The sequence below is a fragment of the Phaenicophaeus curvirostris genome, chromosome 1 (assembly GCF_032191515.1).
Source record: "Phaenicophaeus curvirostris isolate KB17595 chromosome 1, BPBGC_Pcur_1.0, whole genome shotgun sequence".
In the NCBI taxonomy this organism is placed as follows: domain Eukaryota; kingdom Metazoa; phylum Chordata; class Aves; order Cuculiformes; family Cuculidae; genus Phaenicophaeus; species Phaenicophaeus curvirostris.
This window is the reverse complement of record NC_091392.1, coordinates 100,415,361-100,435,915: the sequence shown is the minus strand read 5'-3', so window position 1 is coordinate 100,435,915 and position 20,555 is coordinate 100,415,361. Positions and strand designations below refer to the sequence as shown.

The 20,555-nt window shown below is 36.2% G+C and overlaps 1 protein-coding gene across 3 annotated transcripts in view; it reads left to right on the top strand.

Annotated features, from left to right (window-relative positions):
• CADM2 (cell adhesion molecule 2) overlaps window positions 1–20,555 on the top strand; it is a 662,737-nt gene that overhangs the window by 538,047 nt on the left and 104,135 nt on the right. For all 3 annotated transcript variants that reach the window (XM_069870099.1, XM_069870090.1, XM_069870080.1), the window contains one exon: window positions 4,851–5,021. In XM_069870099.1, coding sequence (XP_069726200.1) covers window positions 4,851–5,021 — 171 coding nt within the window. The remainder of the gene's footprint in view (window positions 1–4,850; window positions 5,022–20,555) is intronic.

The window sequence follows — 20,555 nt, the reverse complement described above, 5'->3', positions numbered from 1 at the left end:
CTAACATTGTGGATTTTATTACCTCAATAAACTGCCTCAAGCAAAGTTACAGCACTAATTACAGAATCCATTAATCTTCCTTTATTATTCTCTATCACAGTTCTACATCCAGAACCAGAGCTGTAAAATGAATTTGCTAAATAAGGGAGATTGCAGTTGATTGTCTAAAGAACCCAATTCATTTTAGAATCATAGAATCATAAGGTTGGAAAAGACGTCTAAGATCACCAAGACCAACCAAGTGTCTTTAGTTTTCTGATGAAAACCATAATAATATCGAAGGAGAAAGGAATTTTAGGCTGAAATAGTTTTAAATGTGTTTGAAAATTTGTAACAGGGTAGAAATTGAGGAAACAGAGAACCATTCCTTCCAGCCAATGGAAAATCTGTGGAATTGGCTGAAAGAAAAGCAGTTTCTAATCAAACATCATTAAAAATAAGAATTTAGCAGTACAGCTAACACACATGGCACAGCATAGATTCCATCATCCAGAAAAGATGGCAGGATTAATGTATGTATTCGAGAGATGTAAGGATTGAAAATTGCTCTAACACAATGTCAATACTTTAAGAGAACTGCTGATATAGCTAGCTCAACAGCAAGGCAGCACATCCCAAAAGATGTTATTTTAGAAATTATATTTTAAAGTCTGGTATAATGACTTTGCCTTTATTTCAGCTGATGTGTAATTGAAGTGAATCAAGCAATTTGATGATTTAACTCTTTAACTGATTTACTCCTCTTAACTGTTCCTAAAAGGATGTTTTTAAAAAAAAAGGGAGTGGGGAAGGAACACAGATGATGTGTGAAAAAAAGATCACTAAAGGGAAAAAAAAACCCCACAACACAACAACCAGAAATGAGATCAAAAGAGGAAAGTACTGAGCACAATCATTTCAGTTTGGTTTTCTAGGTCTTCTGAAGAGCACATTGCCATTTCACAAAGGTCAGAAATAAAATAACCTAAGCAGTTTGCAGGTGAAATGATAAATCTGAGAAAATAGATATGAAATTATATGCTAATGCAGCTGACATTAAAGGTTAGGAGTTCGTCTGTCTAGCACCAGTAAATCCAATTGAGTTACAGTGTATTATACATGGTGGAAAAGAATATAAATAATGCGCTAAGTTCAGAGTTGCACCAAAGGGGAAAAAAATTGTAGATCCATTGCTATTACTCAAAAAAGGAATCATCAGCTGGCAAAGGAATACTGTTTGATAGAGTAAGTGTTAATAATGAGAAAGACTGAGTGTGAAGCACTGAGTACCATAACTTTTACTTTAGTGTTCTGGCTCTCATATATGTATAAAATTAACAAAGCAATCTGCAATTTAGCATTCTAGTTACATTTTTGGAAGATTATTAAGAGCAAAAAAAAACCAGAGAAACTGAATACATAGTTTTTATTTAAAAATATGCAATTTTCAATGGAATTTGTTACATGCTATTTCAACAATATTATTTAAAAATATTTTTAGGTTTCAGAAATATTTTTAATGGACTTTCTTTTATTTTTTGCCTTAAAAAATTTGACTTTGAAATTAAGTAAGATAATACCAGTTTGTTTTGTTGCAACAGATTTAGGTACTTTGAATTAGTTTATATATTTTTAGTATACTCAAAAAAATCAGAGAGGTACTGAACATTTTGTCTTGATAAAACTCTAAAGCAAAGATGAAAATTTGTTAGGTAGCAAGGCCATTTCATGGCAGAAATTTATTTAATTATTGTGTAAACAATAATTAGAATTGCCTTGTAAAACCAGCAAAACTATCTTTGTTAAAGTTAAGTGTTTCTATATGGATGTTACAAGTATGTCCTTTCATAAACAGTTGACATTGAACAATGAATGATAGACATTTTATCATTCATATTTATTATTTTCACTATCAAACATCTATACTTATGAAATATAAACCAATATTAGTTAATACAAACATATCTGTATGTGCATGTATCTGAAAGAGGCATAGACATGGGCCCATAGTTGACCCTTAGATTTCATACGGCCAAGCCACTGTCTAAAGATGAGATCAGGTTGCTAAAGTTCGTCTCCAATTTTGAAAAAATCTCCAAGGATGGAGATTCAGTAATCTGTCTGGGCTAGATGATTCAGCATTTGAAAGCTCCTATTGTAGCTGATTTTCATTATATTTAGATATTTCACTATAAATAATCAGAATTTACCCTGGTGTAACTTTTGTTCATTGTCCCTCAACTTTTGCTGTATGTCTCTGAAATGACATGGCATTTTCTTCTGTATGACCATGCGTTAAGTACTTGAAGGCAGCAGTTTGATCTGGTTTTGTTCTTTTCTTCCTCAGGCTGAACAATCCCAATTATCTTAAGCTGTCCTTTTACATTGAACAATTCTGTCACTGACCATCTCTATGACTTTCAGCTGAACATACTTGGGTTTGTCGGTATCTTTCTTGTACTGGAAAGCCCAGACCTGCGTCTGATACTCTAGATGCAGCCATACAAGTGCTGCATAGAGGAGAAGTATCACTTCCTTTGAATTGCTGGCTATGCCATTATAATGTAGGGTAGCTGGGTTTTAGCTTTCAGACCTGTAAAGGCACACTGTTGATTAATATTCAGCCTGTCCTCAAGACCCTCAGTTCCTCCTCTGTAAAGCTACTGTCTGTCTAATCATCCCCCAACTTGTTTCATTATAGTGATTTCCAGAGAAATTGCATCTGTAACGGATCTTTTTTTAAAAAAAGTTTTTTTCAAGAGGCTATTTAGAAGAGAGAAGGAGTAGTAAGGAAATAAATAAAAGAATGGACTACAATAGACACGTTTAAAAATTCTGTAAAATCCCTGGGTAAATAGTCTGACTGCTAGCATAAGGTGATATACCCAGTACCTGATCTTCACTGCTCTTGCATCCAGGTGGGCATGCATTCAGTTAGTATGTATTACAATCACCTGCATTTTGCTGTGAAGAAACATCTAAGAAGATACAGCTGATAAAGTGGACAAACAAAGAATTTCTGTTGATGAGGATGCCAACAGGTTAGAGAATAGTCTCACCATCATTTTTACAGAGGTAATTAACTCCAAGAGTTGAACTCTTCCAAACAATCGATGTCTAGAGAAAGGCTTCTAAACATCCATTTAGGAAATTAACTGCTTTTGTTTTTCTAAAGGATTAAGCAGCCACAACCTCTCACTGAAATTAAAGTAGTTGATGTTTTCAGGAGGTGCCTTTCCTCAGCCTGAAGTCATTGAGCAAAGAGATGTGTACATTACTTATAGGCATAAGGCTATCTATAAAGATTCTTATTATTAAATTTGGAGATGTAACTCTAGAAACAAATTTTCATGTATTTGCTTTAAATATTATTGAAGACATTTGTTATTTCATTACAATAAATTTTCTTTACCTCCAGTTGATATTTCTCTCACCTACTGATCCCTAAATATTAATAGTCACTGTGACAGAAATGGAAATTTCTTAAAGTTTAGCAACCAACAGGCAGAAGAATGCTGATATGCAAGAAATAATTATTTCTTCAGGAAAAAGGAAATTGTATAACTATGTAGTGACTTCATGTGTCTGGAGACAATGAAAAAGGCCACATTTCTGTATTCAAAGTTATTTTTAATCTAAAAGAGATGTAGCTTGAGACATTTAAGATTTGTGTTCTAAACCCAATATTTCCTGGAAATTTTATTTAGGTCATTTTTTACTCTAGTGGGATTTAGTATAATTTTTAATCTGAAACCCCTTACTTCTTTTTTAGGACATAGAGGAAATATGCTATCTCATTGTAGTTTAGTACTTATATGTTTATGTATTTATATATGTCTTTTAAAGCTTCCATTGTAAAAAATATAATGAGCTTGCTATTTTGCAGAAATAATTAAAATCAGTAAGTATTATAAGTAGTTGGGAACCAAGTAAAACAAACTATGAATAAGTGTACATAAGAAGTTCTCGTATTACAGTTAATTTATTGAAACATCTTAAAATAAATGCTCATTTGTTTGGATCTTCAGTTCTAATCTAAAATGTATGTCCTACAACAAAATTCTCTGAATTTGAACCTTAACCTCGAACTGAGTTGAAATCTTCTTAAGCATAGCTGTAGGCTCCCTGCACTACAATATCTGGCCTGAAAACTGTTGAAGAGATTTTTTTGGCTGAATTTGCACAAAAGCAGTAGGACAATTTAGCATGATATAAAGCAATGAGTGGAAGTTTCCTTTGAAGTAATTTTATTTCCAGTCTTCCAGGGACTTGTCTGTAGATTCCAGTAAATACTATGACACGCTCTATTTACAGTTGTTCATTGACATTGATAGCTATACTTTGGTTTAGTTTATTTCATAAATTAGCATAATTCTAGCCAAACAACACAATAAGCAATGAATAAAGTAAGAACAAGATTAATGTGGCTACATGCATACAGGTCTTAGTTCACATGGCTTCAGTAATATCCATGTGTTGCATTCCTATGAAAGATTAGAAACACAGACACGTAATATTTAGTGACGCAGTGAATACTTAAGGGAAGTGAGAGTGGGAGGAGCCCACATTTTTTCTAATGAACCGAAGAGAAAGTTTATGTCAAATTTGGACCAAAATATATAAGAGATAGTAATGAAAGGAATGATCTTTTAAGTATAGTATAATGTAAGCAGCTTTAAAATTATCTTTTTCAATGTCTATCTCCTGTTCTGACAATGGAAGCAAATTAAGGAATAACTACAGTCTAATTATTAAACTTTTGTTTTAATGAGATCATTCAACAATTGTGATAGATAATTTATCTGTCTAATGCTGGGCTACTTTTCCTACAAGTATTAGAGAAAACATTGTCTGCTTGTTTTTTCTTTCAGATGTTAAATATCTAAAAGAAGAAGATGTAAATCGTAAAACTTTCACAGTCAGCAGCACACTGGATTTCCTAGCAGATCGCAATGATGATGGTGCAGTTTTAAGTTGCAGAGTAGATCATGAGTCCCTAAACTCTACACCTCAGATAGCAATGCAAGTTCTAGAAATACACTGTAAGTAGTACATACTATATATGCTTGCTTTTATAGTTTTGTTTTGTTTCAGAGTTTCTGTTGTGGGAAAATTAAAAAAAAAAAAATGGTATTGTGTGAATAGATAACACCTTTCTTTTAGCCAGCTTATCTGGTTTGTATTTATTAGGTTTGTTGGTTGCTGAGAGGTGTGGTTTTTTTACAGAACTAACTCTAAAAATTTTTGTGGGAGCTTTACCAATGAAAACAGTATGGGACTGAGTTCCTAGTTTGCTTTGAGAAATGGTAGAGAGGAAATGCATTTGTCTTTTTTGTTTATCATTGTAACAATGTGAAAGAGTTCTTAAGGATCAAGATCATAGTAGTTCACAATTGTCCTTGAAAGTATCTAGACACTTGAAACAAGGGTATGAAAAAGCAAAGTTTGCAGCAGACTTCCTAAATAGCTTTGAATCCTGCTAATGAAACTCTGTAATGCCATTAATAATATGAGTCCAGGAGGAAAATTTTCTTTTAGAATTTATTTTTAGGCTTTGTCTATACAGAATGTTACTCTTTTAGAATTTATTTTTAGGCTTTGTCTATACAGAATGTTACTTTAGATAATCCACACTTCAGTTATTTTGCTTCTCTTTATATTGGTCCATTTTTTCAAATAGGATTTATGGGAACTTGATGTTTTCCACAGTGCATTGTTTCAAAGTTGAATGAACCTGCCTATGTATCTGTGTGCCCTACTCTGAATTAATTTTGTCCTTTGAGTCAGTTTTATTCTTATAAACTGTGAGACACTCAGGGGAACACCTTTTCACCATCAGATGACATTTTCATATTCACTTGCATTATGCTCATCATTCTTCATGGTACAGCTATTTGGATTTCTGCAGAACGCCTGTTACTTTTGAATGCCAGCTAGCAAAAATAGGCATCTGCAAATATTGTCAGAGCAGGTGAAGGGGAGAGACCTTTCCCAAATCTGATTTTAGGGTAGGTGTAATCAACCTGTTATAAAGCAGACAAGCTTCCACTATCTGCAACTTAGTTCCCAAGACACCACGTCAAGGACTGCTGGCGTACATAACTTGTTTCTAAACAAGAATATTTCTATAAACATTGAAGACTTGTAGCACATAAAATGCTGTAATGGCAAAAGCACTCCATGCACAGAAGCTGATAGCATCGCTAAAAAAGCCTGCAAAAAAAAAAAGAGTGAAAATTATGAGGATGTGAATTAACATCCACTAGTAATATATGCAGAAAATAACTGCTTACTGAAACCTTCTACCCATCATTTTACTGAAGGAGTTCAAAGCCTTTTTCACCAAATGGATATTAAACACCTGCCTCCCCTAATGTGTTCAAATGTCATTTGTACTGGAGACATGAATGCTTAACAGCTTTACTTCCTTAAATTCTAAATCCCAAAACCATCAGCAACTGAGCTGGCCCATGCCTTCACTCCTAAATTGCTTGCTCTTCCTTCAGTGCCCTGCTCAAAATGTTGGCACTACAGGAAATGAACCAAATCAAACGGAACAGTAGATGCAGAAATAGGATGCTTAAACTGAGTGACATTGGCTGCAATATAATGTGATTCAAGGTAAAGACAGTGTTCTGGTTTGCATGAGCATCATAAGATCATGAGACAAAGAAGCATTTCTGTGGTCTCTCTTACAAAAAGCTGATGAATATATGTTGTTTCCTTCCAATATGCACCCTAGCTAGCAAGACGCTTGGTAAATAGGAATGTGATACATCTTCCCCTATGCTGATGCTTTCTGTTTTGAACAAGACCCTTTTCTTTCTTCTGTGCATTCACTGATATTTTCTAACAAGGACAAACTGCACTAGGCATTTACAATTACTAATGTGCTTTATGCTTCTGCCCCCTCAGACTGCTGACTTATTAAAAGCCACAATGCACAAGTAGTTATTCTCTATCATTCCTGCTTGCTCCATTAATTTTCTATCAATCAATTTAATATTCTTCAGCACTAGTATTGAGTCATTATACATGGAACGATAAGCAAGAAATCTGCCCAAAGGAACTCAAGTTTAGAAGAGAGGGTGGAAATACCATTTAAAACCATGGAGAAAGCAGTATTTTATTACTGGTGACAAGAATACTAAGAACAGGCTATTACTGTCCTTCTCCTTACCACCTACATCTCTGTGGCTGACGTACTCAGAAGTCTGACATTGGGGAATTTTCTGAAGGAAGCTTTATAAAAAGAGGAGATTCAGGGAAATAATAGTGTGGTTCAGCAGGGAACCTTGAAGGAAAAAAAGAGAAGGATGATTTACTAGAGCAATCCTAAAGGCTCTGAATGGGCTACATTGCTCTGGAACTGGGCCCCTTGATTTTATTCTGATACTGCTCACCATCATCATGGGTATTACGGTGATCACAAGAAGCTGCTGATTTCTTTCCATCAATCCATAAGACTTCAAACATATAATAGGAATCATATTTGTCTGAGACCCATGCTCACAGGACCCAATGTGAGCTGACCCAATATATTCTCAATGCCACCTGACAGCAGTTCAAAAGTAGCGCTAACAAAACAAATGAATATGGGATTCATGAGAAAAGTCAGGACAATTTGTTACTATGATATCCTGTAGGCTCCAAAATCACCACTAACTACTGTGGCATTGCTCCACAGGGCACTTGTTCTGAATTTCCCACGGGTATTTCAGATGAGCAGAGAGCTATGGGAAATGAAAAGCAAGTACCATAAAATGGTCAAACAGAACAGCACAGATGAGCATCAGTTTTGCAAAGAATGGATGCACAATGATTGGGCAACACCCACTAGAGCTGCACTTGTTTTTTATCTCTGGTACATGGATGCTGTTACGAATTATCAGTATATTGTCACAGGTTAGAAGAAAAGGGCAATAGTAAATTGTCTATATAATTATGCTTGAAAGTAAAAAAGTCTTCATCGTTTCAAGCAGCTAGCCCCTTACAATGACCAAACATTTGTGGCTTCATCAAAACACAAAAAAATGAAGAAAAGGAAATTAATGGGACAGTAGGAATACAGGATTGTGTTTGCATCCAGTGAATGATAGATAGAGAAAATGGAAATCAATGCAGTCATTGAAAGGACAGGTGTTTATTTATGACTAGTGAAAGACGGAATAAAATTAAATCTGTCCTGGATGACGAGACTATATGAAACCTACTTTTAATGAGTCCATGGAGAGATGTATATAGAGGTGCTTATGAGTCCAAGTCCTCACAGCTGCTTTTATCATCAGCTTTAATAGGAACTGAACTGAACAAAATGAAAGACAGTAAGGCCATCAGCAACGATATCACAGAATCACCTGGTTGGAAAAGATCTCCAGGATCATCGAGTCCAACCATTCCTACCAACCACTAAACCATGTCCCTGAACAATTCATCCACCCGCCTTTTAAATACTTCCAGGGATGGTGACTCAACCACCTCCCTGGGCAGCCTGTTCCAGTGCCCAATGGCCCTTTCTGGGAAAAAAAAAATTCTAATCTTCTTTATGGTCTTCCTATAGACCTGTTCTAACAGTTCCATATTGCTGAGGATTCCAGAAATGGACACAATACTCCAGGTGGGGTTTCACAAGAGCAGAATAGAATCATCTCCCTCGACCTGCTGTTTACACTTCTTTTGATGTAGCCCAGGATACTGTTGGCCATCTGGGCTGTGAGTGCATATTGCTGTCTCATCACAGATTCACCAGATTGGAAAAGACCTCCAGGGTCATCGAGTCCAACCATTCCTATCTGCCACTAAACCATGTGCCTGAGCACCTCGACCACCTGTCTTTTAAATACCTCCGGGGAAGGTGATTCAACCACCTCCCTGGGCAGCCTGTTCCAGTGCCCAATCACCCTTTCCATAAAAAAAATTTCCTGATGTCCAGCCTGAACATCCCCTAGTGGAGCTTGAGGCTATTCCCACTTGTCCTGTCCCCTGTCACTTGGGAGAAGAGGCCAGCTCCCTCCTCTCCACAACCTCCTTTCAAGTAGTTGTAGAGAGCAATAAGGTCTCCCCCCAGCCTCTTCTTTTCAAGGCTAAACAACCCCAGTTCCCTCAGCCGCTCCTCATAAGACTTGTTCTCCAGACCCTTCACCAGCTTTGTTGATCTCCTCTGGACACACACCAGAGCCTCATCATCCTTTTTTAGTGAGTGACCCAGAACTCAAAGTCGTATTCAAGGTGCAAAATCAGTATGGAATATACTGTATTTCCTCTTCTTCCCCTTACACAAATCTTAGCTTTTGTTAGTATGATAGAGCAATCAAATCAGCTTTTCCCAGTAATATTACAGTACATGAAATGAAGCTGAGAACTAAACTTTTAACATAAAAAAGATTTAGTTTTATTTTAATACATGTATATGTATGTAATAGAAATATTTTTCTGAGTCCTTCTGCTACACTCTCCTTTTTTAAATGGTTAGGTCCAGAAGTATAGATTAACTATATCATTTACAGTTTGACCAAAATAAGGATATTTTGAAGGAAACTGTGATTGGTTCTTTTTTTCATAGGGTTGTCCAGATTAATTTTTCAGACTTCAAATATTAAAATACTAGTAATGCTGTTGGTGTGAGCAAACTGTGCCTCATTCCAGACAGTAGGATAATTAGTTCCTCCAATCTTTTGAGCTTTATTTATTACTAATTTACGTTATATCTCACTTGTGCTTAATCGTGTTCATCTGCATGTCATGCTCTGTGCACTGAAGGGCAGCCCAGTTGCCCAAATCATTCTGTCGTGCTGAAAGGTTTGGCTGTAATTTAGTTTCTGCTTGGCCAGCAGAGGTTTGTGGTGGCATGACACTACTTGCTGAGTTTATTTTTCCTCTGACCCTTACTGTCAACACTAAACCTAAAATAGACTTGTATCCCCTGTGGCTTTGCTCTGAAGTTTGCTTGTCAGCCTAGCTGCCACTGATTATTAGGAAGTGCTTCTTGTAAGAGATAAATACAAATCGCAAAGAGATCTTTCATTTCATTGTTTCCTCTGCATTCAAACTAAGCTAAGAATACATACTTTGTTCCTGTATTAAAGAATCGCAGGTGCAGTACTTAGATTTTGAAATAGTCTCAGTATGACATTTATGAAATTATATGCTATGAGTCCTAATACACACTCCTGAAAAGACAATTTTAGGGCAAATATGACTTCTGGACCATATCTAGGAAGTGAGTCAAATCAGCTCATCCATCCTCTGTGTCTCTGATGTGTTATTTCCCAGAATCAACATCTTCTCTTTCCTCCTGGTCTTATCTGAGCAGAAGCTAGCCAACACGTTGCTTCCTACTGAATGGAATGCCATAAAATTACCCAGTGGTAATTACCTTACCTTGGTGAGGTAAGGTAAATCCTTAAGGATTTACTGACTACAGGAAATTACCCAGAAGACCTCAGCAAAAAATTAATTGTGTAAGTCTGTCCCAGAAGCTGCTTTTGAAGCTTTAAAGTGAAATCAAATAATTTAAACTTCAAACCCAATCATTGTGATTCTAAAGTGGAAGCTGTGATATGATCTGTGCTAACAGACTTGGTGAGATTTTGCTCAAAAGCTGACCACATTCCCAAATGACAGCACTAATAAGCTAAATATGTGTTATGTAAAGAAGTGTCTAGAGAGACAGTTTTGAGTAAATTTTATATTGACAGACACAGATGTGCAGTGAATTGTCAGTCTGACAAGTCTATACCCATCAACTGACTTGCTTCTACAGGCTATTCCAACAATGTTTGTGTAATAGGCTGTTTCTTCATTTGTGGATTGTTATTAGATTGTTTTGTACTGAATGTCTGAACTTGACTTTAAAATTAGGTGGCAATTCCAAGAGAATGTTTGCTGTTGTCTGGGAAATAAACTTATTGATTTTGAATTAAGTAAACAAAATCTCTTGAATACAATGCACTTGCGCAGCCATGTAGAAAATAGTGTGTTTATGTGTGTGTGTGTGTGCACTCGTGTGCGTGTGTGTATCAACAGAGTACTGCTGTGATTTCTAATGGATTAACAAATGGAGGCTTCTCTGACAACAGGACGGGGTTAGAATTTCTGCTGGTGTAAAGCAGAATATTTTTATCAAAAAGCTGCATTACCTAATGCTCACTGAGTTTAGCCTGATATTTTTAATTGTCTGGTTTCAGGTTTTTATTGGAACAGTTTCTTCAGTTACACATTCTGAACAAAAAGAAGTGAAAATGTATGAAATATGTATTTATATGTGTAAATATGTGAAAATATAAGTAGTGAAATATAATATATATTATAACATACATTCATATAGTAGTATGTGAAATAAGGCATTATAAAAAAGGGCAGGAAAAGTATCATGCATAGTTTACTGTTAAACTATTTCTCTATGGAGAAGACCTAAATCACTGACAGTTGCAATTCAGAATAGTAAGTAGAGAGAAAAAAATCTTTAAATCTTAATGTTTAATACTCATTAATTACTTACATTTTAAATATTTTAGATTACTATTCAAGGTGACTATCTCAACTGTTGCTGTACTTTTGTCATTTGGAAGGCATAGATGTGTGTCGATGCAAAAGCACACAGAATTGGAGACCTCTTAGCTAAGATAAACTATGAGGGAGGAGGGGCAGTTTTCCCCATTGCCTACAGATGTTCCTTCTGTACTGTAGGTGGGTAAAATATGTGTCACAACTTCATTTGTTTTTAAACTGTCTGGCTGAGGCAGACCATTTGTCTCTGATGATGTTCAACTAAGACATAAGATTTTAATTTCCTTTTAAGCGTGTTACTTTCTTTTTAATTACTTCAGTTATTATCCGAGCTTGGAGCTTTAAAAACATTTATGCCTTTGCAATTTGGCATGAGTTATCTCCTTTTATCCTTGGCCTCAGGATTGTTTTGTTTGTTGGTTGTTTTTTGATTCTTCCATGAGGTATGTCTCACAAAACTTCCCAGGAGTTCAGTGGTACCTGTGCTTTAGGAACAAAGGCACGTTTCCCTTTTTCTGGAAGTAGCTTGTACTGTCTAGGCAGAGAACATGTTTTCCCACAGTTAAGAAAATATGAAACTTAAAAGACATTTCCATCACTGATGGTGATCATTTTTCATTTCTGATTAGTCAACAGGAGTATTAGTCATTCTCAGTTGTTTATGAACATCCCTTCATTATGCTGTGTAACAGTCTCAAAGGCACACTGGCTAAAAGTTAAATCTGGGAATATTTGGCATGATTACACAATACCTCAATCCTTGTATGGACAGTCCGGCAAGAGATCCATCCCCAGAGTCAGGAATGGTTTACTAACTAGGTTAATGAGGTGTCACAGCCTTCCAAGTTTTCATTTATTTTCTAACAGTGCCCCAAAATAGTAAGCCAGCTCAAATAATACAGATAGATTGTATGTTGAGTCAGGAGTGAAAATGGCTGGAGTGCTTGTAGGAACTGTAACTTGTTTTGGCTTTGCCACAAGAGAAAATGTTTACCTAACTATATCTTTAGTCAGTAAGCTTAAATACACAATTCTCCTATAAATTCTGATGCAGTGAAAAGACTTGGACTTTCCAAGGGCATAATTCTCTAGGGCAATAAAAGAAAGTTCTCGCTTGAGATTTGCACATCCAGGGCTTTGCAGTTCTCTATTCCAACTTAACACAATTTGCTTTCCATTTTATTTTAGAATAATTTGTGTGGGAACTGTGACATCTCAGGTTCCTCTGGAACTTGAGGAAGGTGGCCAATATCTCAAGCTTAAGTCTTCTTTCATGAGTAAGCTGCTGGCACAGATGCAGCAGCACATTCCCTGGCACGGCCTATCCTATTGTATACTGTTCATAACAAATGTAAAATAAAATTTCCCTTTGAGGAAACGGATTTTTTTTTTTTTCCAAACAGATATACTCCTAATACATATGTTGGCTTTAATGCTTCATTCTTCAGAGTTCTTAGGCTCAGCTCTGGGAATCAGACATATTTAGGCTATGTGTTCTTGTTTTGAGGAAACAGTGTGCTGTCAGTAGACCTAACCTTGTGGAAGTCACTAAGTCATTATCAGACTGCCATCTCTTATCAGTCCTTCTGCTAAGCATACCAACAAGCCATGTGTGAATTATAGGTCACAAGAGGGAAATTCAGAACAATTTTTTTTTCTTTTTTTTTTACTGATTTGTCAGGACTCTGGGTGCTTTAAGAACAATCTCTTCTCTACAGACACCAGGGAGTGCTAGGTTTTGCTCCAGTAATGGCCTGTCGTAGGGGTCTTTTTTACATGTCTTTTATCCTTAGCATTGAACTCTACTTACCATAATACATTCCCATGAGTTAATGGAGAGTAGAAGCTGATTAGGGTAAGATGCCACTCAGCATCTTGATCACCTGGGCTTGACTATAACAGTAGAGGTTTTAGGATGTACTCCACCTCTACTAAATAAGAATCTTGGACTTTGGGTTCTTAGATCTCAGCTTTTCAAGGGTTTTTTTTCTCTCTGACCTTCATGTCGCAATAAAGAGACTTACTGACTAAAACCACTTTTCGATCCTGCTTAAAGAGCAAGAGGACTGTATTTTCTGCGTGATGTACAGACAGGATCTTAGTCTTTCACAAAACTTTCCATTCTGATCATAGAAAATCTCTGTAAGCCTAAGCACTCAAGGATTTCTGTCATTTCAGTGAAAAACTGCTAGCTGTTTAAATCCTTTAGGAGGTCATGAGGAAAAGCTAGATGTTTTCTTAAATGGATACCTGAGTCTGATAGAAGTATCGTCTCTTGCATCCTTCAGAAATCAACTTTCCAAAGGTTGGTCTTGCTTTTTTCTTTCTATGAAGAGGTTCTGCAGACTTCTGTTACCTTGAGAATGACAGAATTTCAAGATCTTCTGTTGACTCCAGTTGACTGTTATATTGTTATATTGTGGGACAAATTTATGCTTTGTACACATTCAAGTTTCCACTGAATACTCCCATGTACTGAGATACACTTCTGGTGCTTTCTCTGAACAGGACTATTTTATTCCTGAATCACAGCATGGGTATTAATACAGACAATTTATCTCGATGTTATTTCAATGTTTCAGTGACCATTCTTTCCATTCTGTCTGACTTACAGAAGGGACATTTCCATATTTACCAGTGTAAGATGCATTTTAAAATACTAATAATAAGAATTCAAATTAAAAGATACAGCCTTCAGCACAAGTACAGCACTTCATATTGAATGAAAAGTATATAACAAGTCATTCTATTTAATTATCTAAATACCGTGTTAATAAGTAAAATAATGTTGTTTAAGCTTTTCGTATTAGTGAATGCTTGAAACAAATGAAACAGAAAGGATAGTTACTGTAAACAGTAAAGAATGATGCCTGTGAACATGGAAGTTCAGCGTCACAATTTGCATGTTTAAATGAGATCAATTAGGTTAATGATGGATGAAAATAAGAAATCCATGCTTTAAATGCAAAATAATTCAAAAACTTGTGGGTCCATTTACTGCCAAACTTTCATCTTTCAAAGGGGATATCTAGTTCAAAGGGTTAATGTACAGTCCTGACCTTTCCCATCTGGAGGCTTATGTTCAAATATGGTTTACAAGTGAAATATAATCTAATATAATTTATTCCTCTCTAAAATGTCTTGTAGGAAAATCCACTGAGTAGCTTGTCTATTCTACATAGAAACTTTAAAATATGTTGTGGGCAGGTTATTCCATCTGCTTCTCTTGGGTTTTAGAGAGGGCTCAAGAAGGTTTCAATGGGAGTTTGGGAGGGAACATTTAGTAATATTAAAACTAGGATATTAAGGAAATAAACATGAAATAAATATAATTCTATTTCAGAGAAGTAGGCCTATAGGCATAGGAAATAGAAAACCTATGGTGAAAGGACTGAAAAAACAGAGAGCACAGCTATGCTGAGAACTGGAGCACAGTGAGGTTGTCCCTGAATCTGTTACAAATATTATACATTTAAATCACAGTACATTGCCACGTGGAGATGCTAGCATCAGTCAGTGTGGTAATGCTTCTGAATTAATGAGCACTGGTGGGCTAAAACCTTTTTTCTCTCTGGGGAGAGGAGGCTGGGGACAGAACTTTATAGGGCTTACTGTAGGCTTTTAGGTTGTGTAGTTAATTTGGTCACAACTGGCCATGTGCCATTGTTATCAGTAGAAATTGCCACTGTGAGTCAGTCAAGCCACTGGAGGATATTCTTAGGTGGACATAATAAAGAGAACAAGTTAGTTCATCTACCTGAAAAGACCAGAAAACTAGTCTAATGGAATAAAAAGACCCAACAGTGCAGCTTATTTCCTGTAACACTAAACCTTTTTCTACTTAAGGAGGTAGGTTCCAGAAATAATGATCTCTTCCAGAAACCCCAACAGCAATATCCCCCAGACTGACTGACTGACTTTTTAATCTCCTAATGTAAGTAGCAACCAGTTACTACAGAAGTGATTTAAAAAAAGTAACTTATCTGCTTTGTATTTGATAAGATGAATGTCTACATGAACATAATCTTAATATATTAGATGATCTATGTTTAGAGATAGGTAGTGAAATGTTGAATTTACAGAAAAAGTAGGAAGCAAATTTTTAGATATACTTGTTATAGCTGCTTTATATCAGGCAGCAGTAACAGGACAGTAAAGACTGAGTGTCCAAATGACAGTCCAGTGTCTGAGAAGTTGCATATCAAGTCCCAGCTGGAGCAAGAATTTTTCAGGTACATGACTGAGATCCATTAAGCTCCATGCTGCCTTCAAAAATATGCTTCAAATATCTTCTTTTTTTTTTTTCTTTTTTTTCTAGTCCAAACTTGGTGTTATTTCAAATGGGATCATCTTGGAAGGAGACTGAAAATCACAGAATCTGTATACCTCACACTCCAGGTTACAGCTGTGGTCACCTTCAGCCAGTGAACATAATAACAGAAGGAGAGAGCTGTTCCAGATTTTTCCTGTAGAACAGTTTGGGGCAGGGGGAGCTGTTTATTTCCAAAACTAAAGGCTAGAAAACAGGTGAGATAGTCTGGAGGAAAATAAATAGAGAGATTTTTAGTAAGACCTCCCAATGAATGGAAGTTTTCCCTTCATGAGGGTGTGCTATATATGCATAAGAAACAATTCAAATTTTCATGTTCCCATTCTACTGCTTAGATACTTTATATAGATTAAACTTTTATAGTCCTCAGTATCTGATATGAATGTTAGAGAAAGGCTTGTAGGGGTATTTGGGTATGCTGAGCATCCAGACCTCTTATGTACTTATGTGCTTCAGTTCTCAAGCCAAATTCAAGGTAACTTAAGTCAGACATAACAGAAAACCGACAGCATTAAGCAAAAGAAACGAAGTATGCAGGAGATAAAGTAAAATTGAAAGGTCATGTGCTCACTCAGAATTAGGAATTTCTTGATAATACGTATGATTAAGGTAGAAGAATTTTTTTCCTCCTCTGTTTTTCCTTTATTCCTCTTGGGTGATATGACAAAAATGGGATAAAATATAAATAAGTTGGAGAAAGCACAGTGTAAGGAAACAGACATGTTAAATGGAACAGGGAGGTTTAAACATCTGCAGAGATTGGCAAAATGGAGATTGTTTAGTCTGAAGAAATGGCATGACAGAGATAATTAAACAACATAAAAGCTGTAAAACTCAGATGCATTGTTTGGGTTCACTGAAGAAAACAGGACTGAGTTGCCAAAGAAAACATTATTTCTACCATATTATTCATGTGTGTGGGACTTAATGGATCTAAGAAGCCAGTAACCTATTCTGCAAAAACATGTGAAGGGGAATAGTTTTTATTTACTCAGGCAGTGCTGCTGGTGCTAACTATCTCCACGAAGTGTCACAGATTTAGAACTAGTGACAGTGCCACTCTGTCTACCGCTTAATTCAGTAGAGTCTACCAATATATCCAGTGCCATGCTCACATTTATCTCTGCCAGTTTTAAGACCAAGCACAAACTGGGTAAGAATGATCCATGAACACATTACATGACAAAGGAAGGATAAGGTTTCAATGCATTTTAAATGGAGCAGAGAGGAACTGTGGAGCTTTGCTAGAGTACCTCCACCTTCTCTTCCACCTTCTCAAACCCCAAGCTAGACATACGTACTATCAAATTTTAATTACTTTTTTTTTAGTAGTTGTAGTGAAGGAGTGTAGTATGACTGACAGGTGAAGTGTTGAAATAGGTACTATGAATATTTTTAACAAAGTAGCAGATAATCACTGTTCACAGAATTAGTAACTTAAAGGGTTTCTGCGAGGTTATTTCTTAAATTAACGCACTCATGAAATTGAAGTGTCAGGAGGGAATATTTCACTGATCAGGCTTTCTTTTCCCCACACATTGGCATTTGGCTTGTTAGTTTGTATCCAGAAGAGTGTTTTTCCAATCTTCTGGTACAACCTGTTATTACTTTTTTTCTTCAACAAACATCTTTTTTAAACAAAAATAAAAGAGACAAGATAAAGAGTGACATAATAGTCATCAAAGATTCCCAAGTAACAAAGGGACCATATGCTATTTCTAAACTTGCTTGACTGTAAAATAGTTTTTAAAGGAGTTTAAAAAGAAGATATAGGAATATCCATGTGGATATGACACCAAGTATTCACTTTGATCCAAGCTGAATATTTAAAAATAAATCATAAATCTTAATTTTGCAGTATTGATGAATACATTTACTGAAATGAAATGTCACTGCCATGGCACAATCATTTGATATAGATTGTCTTACCCACAAATACTAATAGTAAACTAATTTGTCAGATACATAATACTAAGCCCTTCTCTCATCTGTTTAAGCAATGAGTCATTTATTATATTCTGAAGCACAGCATTAAACTTACTGTATCTCCCAGGGTATTTTGATGAAGTTTACTGATGCAGTCTTGCTTTGCGAGTGCTTATTCAAAGCCACGGGGCACAGGCAAAAGCCATGTTGTTTGTCATTTACAAAAGCAGCCCAATTTGGTGGAATGTTGATTCACAGCTGTAGGATGCATGCAGCTGGTAAGTGTAAAAGCTATTAAAAATGGTGAGCACTTTCACAGAGCTGATTAGAGTACTCCTCTCTCATCTTTCAGATCTCATTTGGGATATCCAATTTGATGTTGATTTTTGTACATACTAGAGTGGTTTGTCCTTGGAATTTAGTTTAAAAGTCTTTTTTTTCCCTAAGCTTAATTACTTAGGGTTTTTTTTTAGGAATAACAAAAATATTGTGTAGGAATACAGAATATTTAAGGAGCTTTTTAATTTCTATCCATATATGAAAATTATCATCTTCTCATGGTTTCTGGAGCAAAAACCAAGGTACCTTAAACTGTCCTATGCTTGCTCCAATGCTAATTAATCTGAAAAGTAGATACATCATAATTTTCAGACGTATCTGCTTATTTTATCTTTGCATCTGGAAATGATGGAAATCTTTCAAGGAAATAAGAGTGAAAAAGCACAATGAAAAACGAAGGAAACTGTGACATAAATAGATTTACAAACATACTTTTTTGAAAAAAAACCCCAAACAAACAGACAATACCAGGTAGAAAATAAATGAATTAGTCTCTCAAGAGACACTTCAAAAATCTTATCATCTGTCAGTCATTTATTACCAGGTAGCAATAATCTCTTGTTATTGGACTCTTAGTTTAATAACATTTTTTTAAATTATAACATTAGAATTGTCGTTGTTCAGTGCCACAATAAGATATCAGAGATGTTTGTGTAAGCTTTTCAATATTCAGAAGGTTTGTGGTCATAAAATAAAACTACTAAGTTAAAGACATGTTGTTGTTAGCTGTCTCCATTAAAGTTAGGGTAACGGACAATACAAGGGAGCCGCCTTGGGCTCTTTACAATTTGTCCCGCCTGCTAGAATTATTCTTGCAGCATCACTGGGGCAAATGCCTTACATAATGCCAACAGCATCACAGAGAAAAATCCCCTATAGTAAGGGGACTGCCTCAGGCCCTTTGCAATTTGTCCTGCCCACCAGGATCACATTGAGAGATTAAAGTTTCCAGAAACTTATATATATGTGTACACAAATCATTATTATTATAACAATTTGTGACAGAATAATGGTTCAGTGGTGGCTGGGGATAAGATACTGTTGAAAAAATATATCTTAAGCAGCATGCAGCAAGCAGCAAGTGTAAAGAAAGCCAATGTGCAGGTAAAGAATAAGCAGTGAAAAAATGAAAATAAAGATATACTAATAGCTAGCCTGATGTTAAAGTACAGGGCACATAACACAAAGATCTCACTCAATGGCATCCCAGTTGGGAGGGGGAAGATGTGGCCCAATCCATCAGCTGATATCAGAAAGTTTTGCTGAAGACTTCTGCAGAACTTTCCCCTTTGTTTTCATTTTTATAAATGTACCTTTGAGCAGAGTTTGGATGGAGCTTGAGTGGCTTCAGTCATCCAGTTTTCCACTCCTGATTGGTGGAAGAAACTCTCATTTTGAGTTTGAAGGCATAGCAAATGAAAATCAATTGTGCATGCCCAGTGGGAGTGGTTTTTGGAGTGGTTTGCCTCAGAGGCATGAAGGGGGTGGATGAGCATGCCAGGAGATGTGTTAATTACATTAAAACGGCATTATAATTACATTATAATGAGCAAAGTTAAGTTAAAGTGCACATTTAGATCCTGACTGGTCAAGCAGCAATCACAATCCATCTTGCATGACGTTTTCTCTTTGCAGTTTGGTCACAAAGAATGGCTACCTCACCTGAGAGCAATGCCCCATGCCTTGTGCCAGTGAGATAGAACAAATAGTTTCCCGCTGCATTCCTCTGTTATGAACGGTGCTGCACCTGTGTCTCACAGACTGAAATTGCTCTACTGCATATTATTCTAACCAGGGTGAGGGGCAGAGCTGTAGAAGAAATTTTTGGTTCTTGCTCATAATTTAGCTAAACCTGTAACAAAACAAAGTGTGTTGTAATGAATCAACCATAAGCCTCTGGTACAAAGAGGAAATGGTAGCTAGCATGCAAGAAATTAAACAACAAGGTAAATAAATAAATTAAAAAATGGCAGAGCAAACATGAGTATTAAAGATCCAGGCAGGAGATGCTGCTGTGCAGGATTATGTGATTATGTCAAAACCTAGAGTGGTCTGGGAACAGTCAGTGGGCAATGACATGCAGTTGTGGGGGTGATACATTTCTATCCCTTTTGGTGACAAAAGAAAATCTGCAAGTTTTCCTGGGCAGTGGCAATTGCTGGCTACACAGAGAGCTTGAAAAAAATTACCTCAGTGAGAGAAACTTATGTATTCATCTGTGGAGGACAGTAATGTTATTATGATCCATTGTTCTTGAGACTCTTATTAGAAATAATGCAGCAGATCATGGCAAGAGAAGAGTGCAGCGAACCTTACCAACCAACTCAAGAAGAATTTCATATATCACAACAAGGCACAGCCTGCTTGCTGAGACAATGAAAATCCTCCCATTATTCCTAGAAATCCCAGCAAAGTTTTCTGTAGAGAAGAAGAGAAACCTCATTTCAGTGACTCTTCCAAATGATCTGGCAGC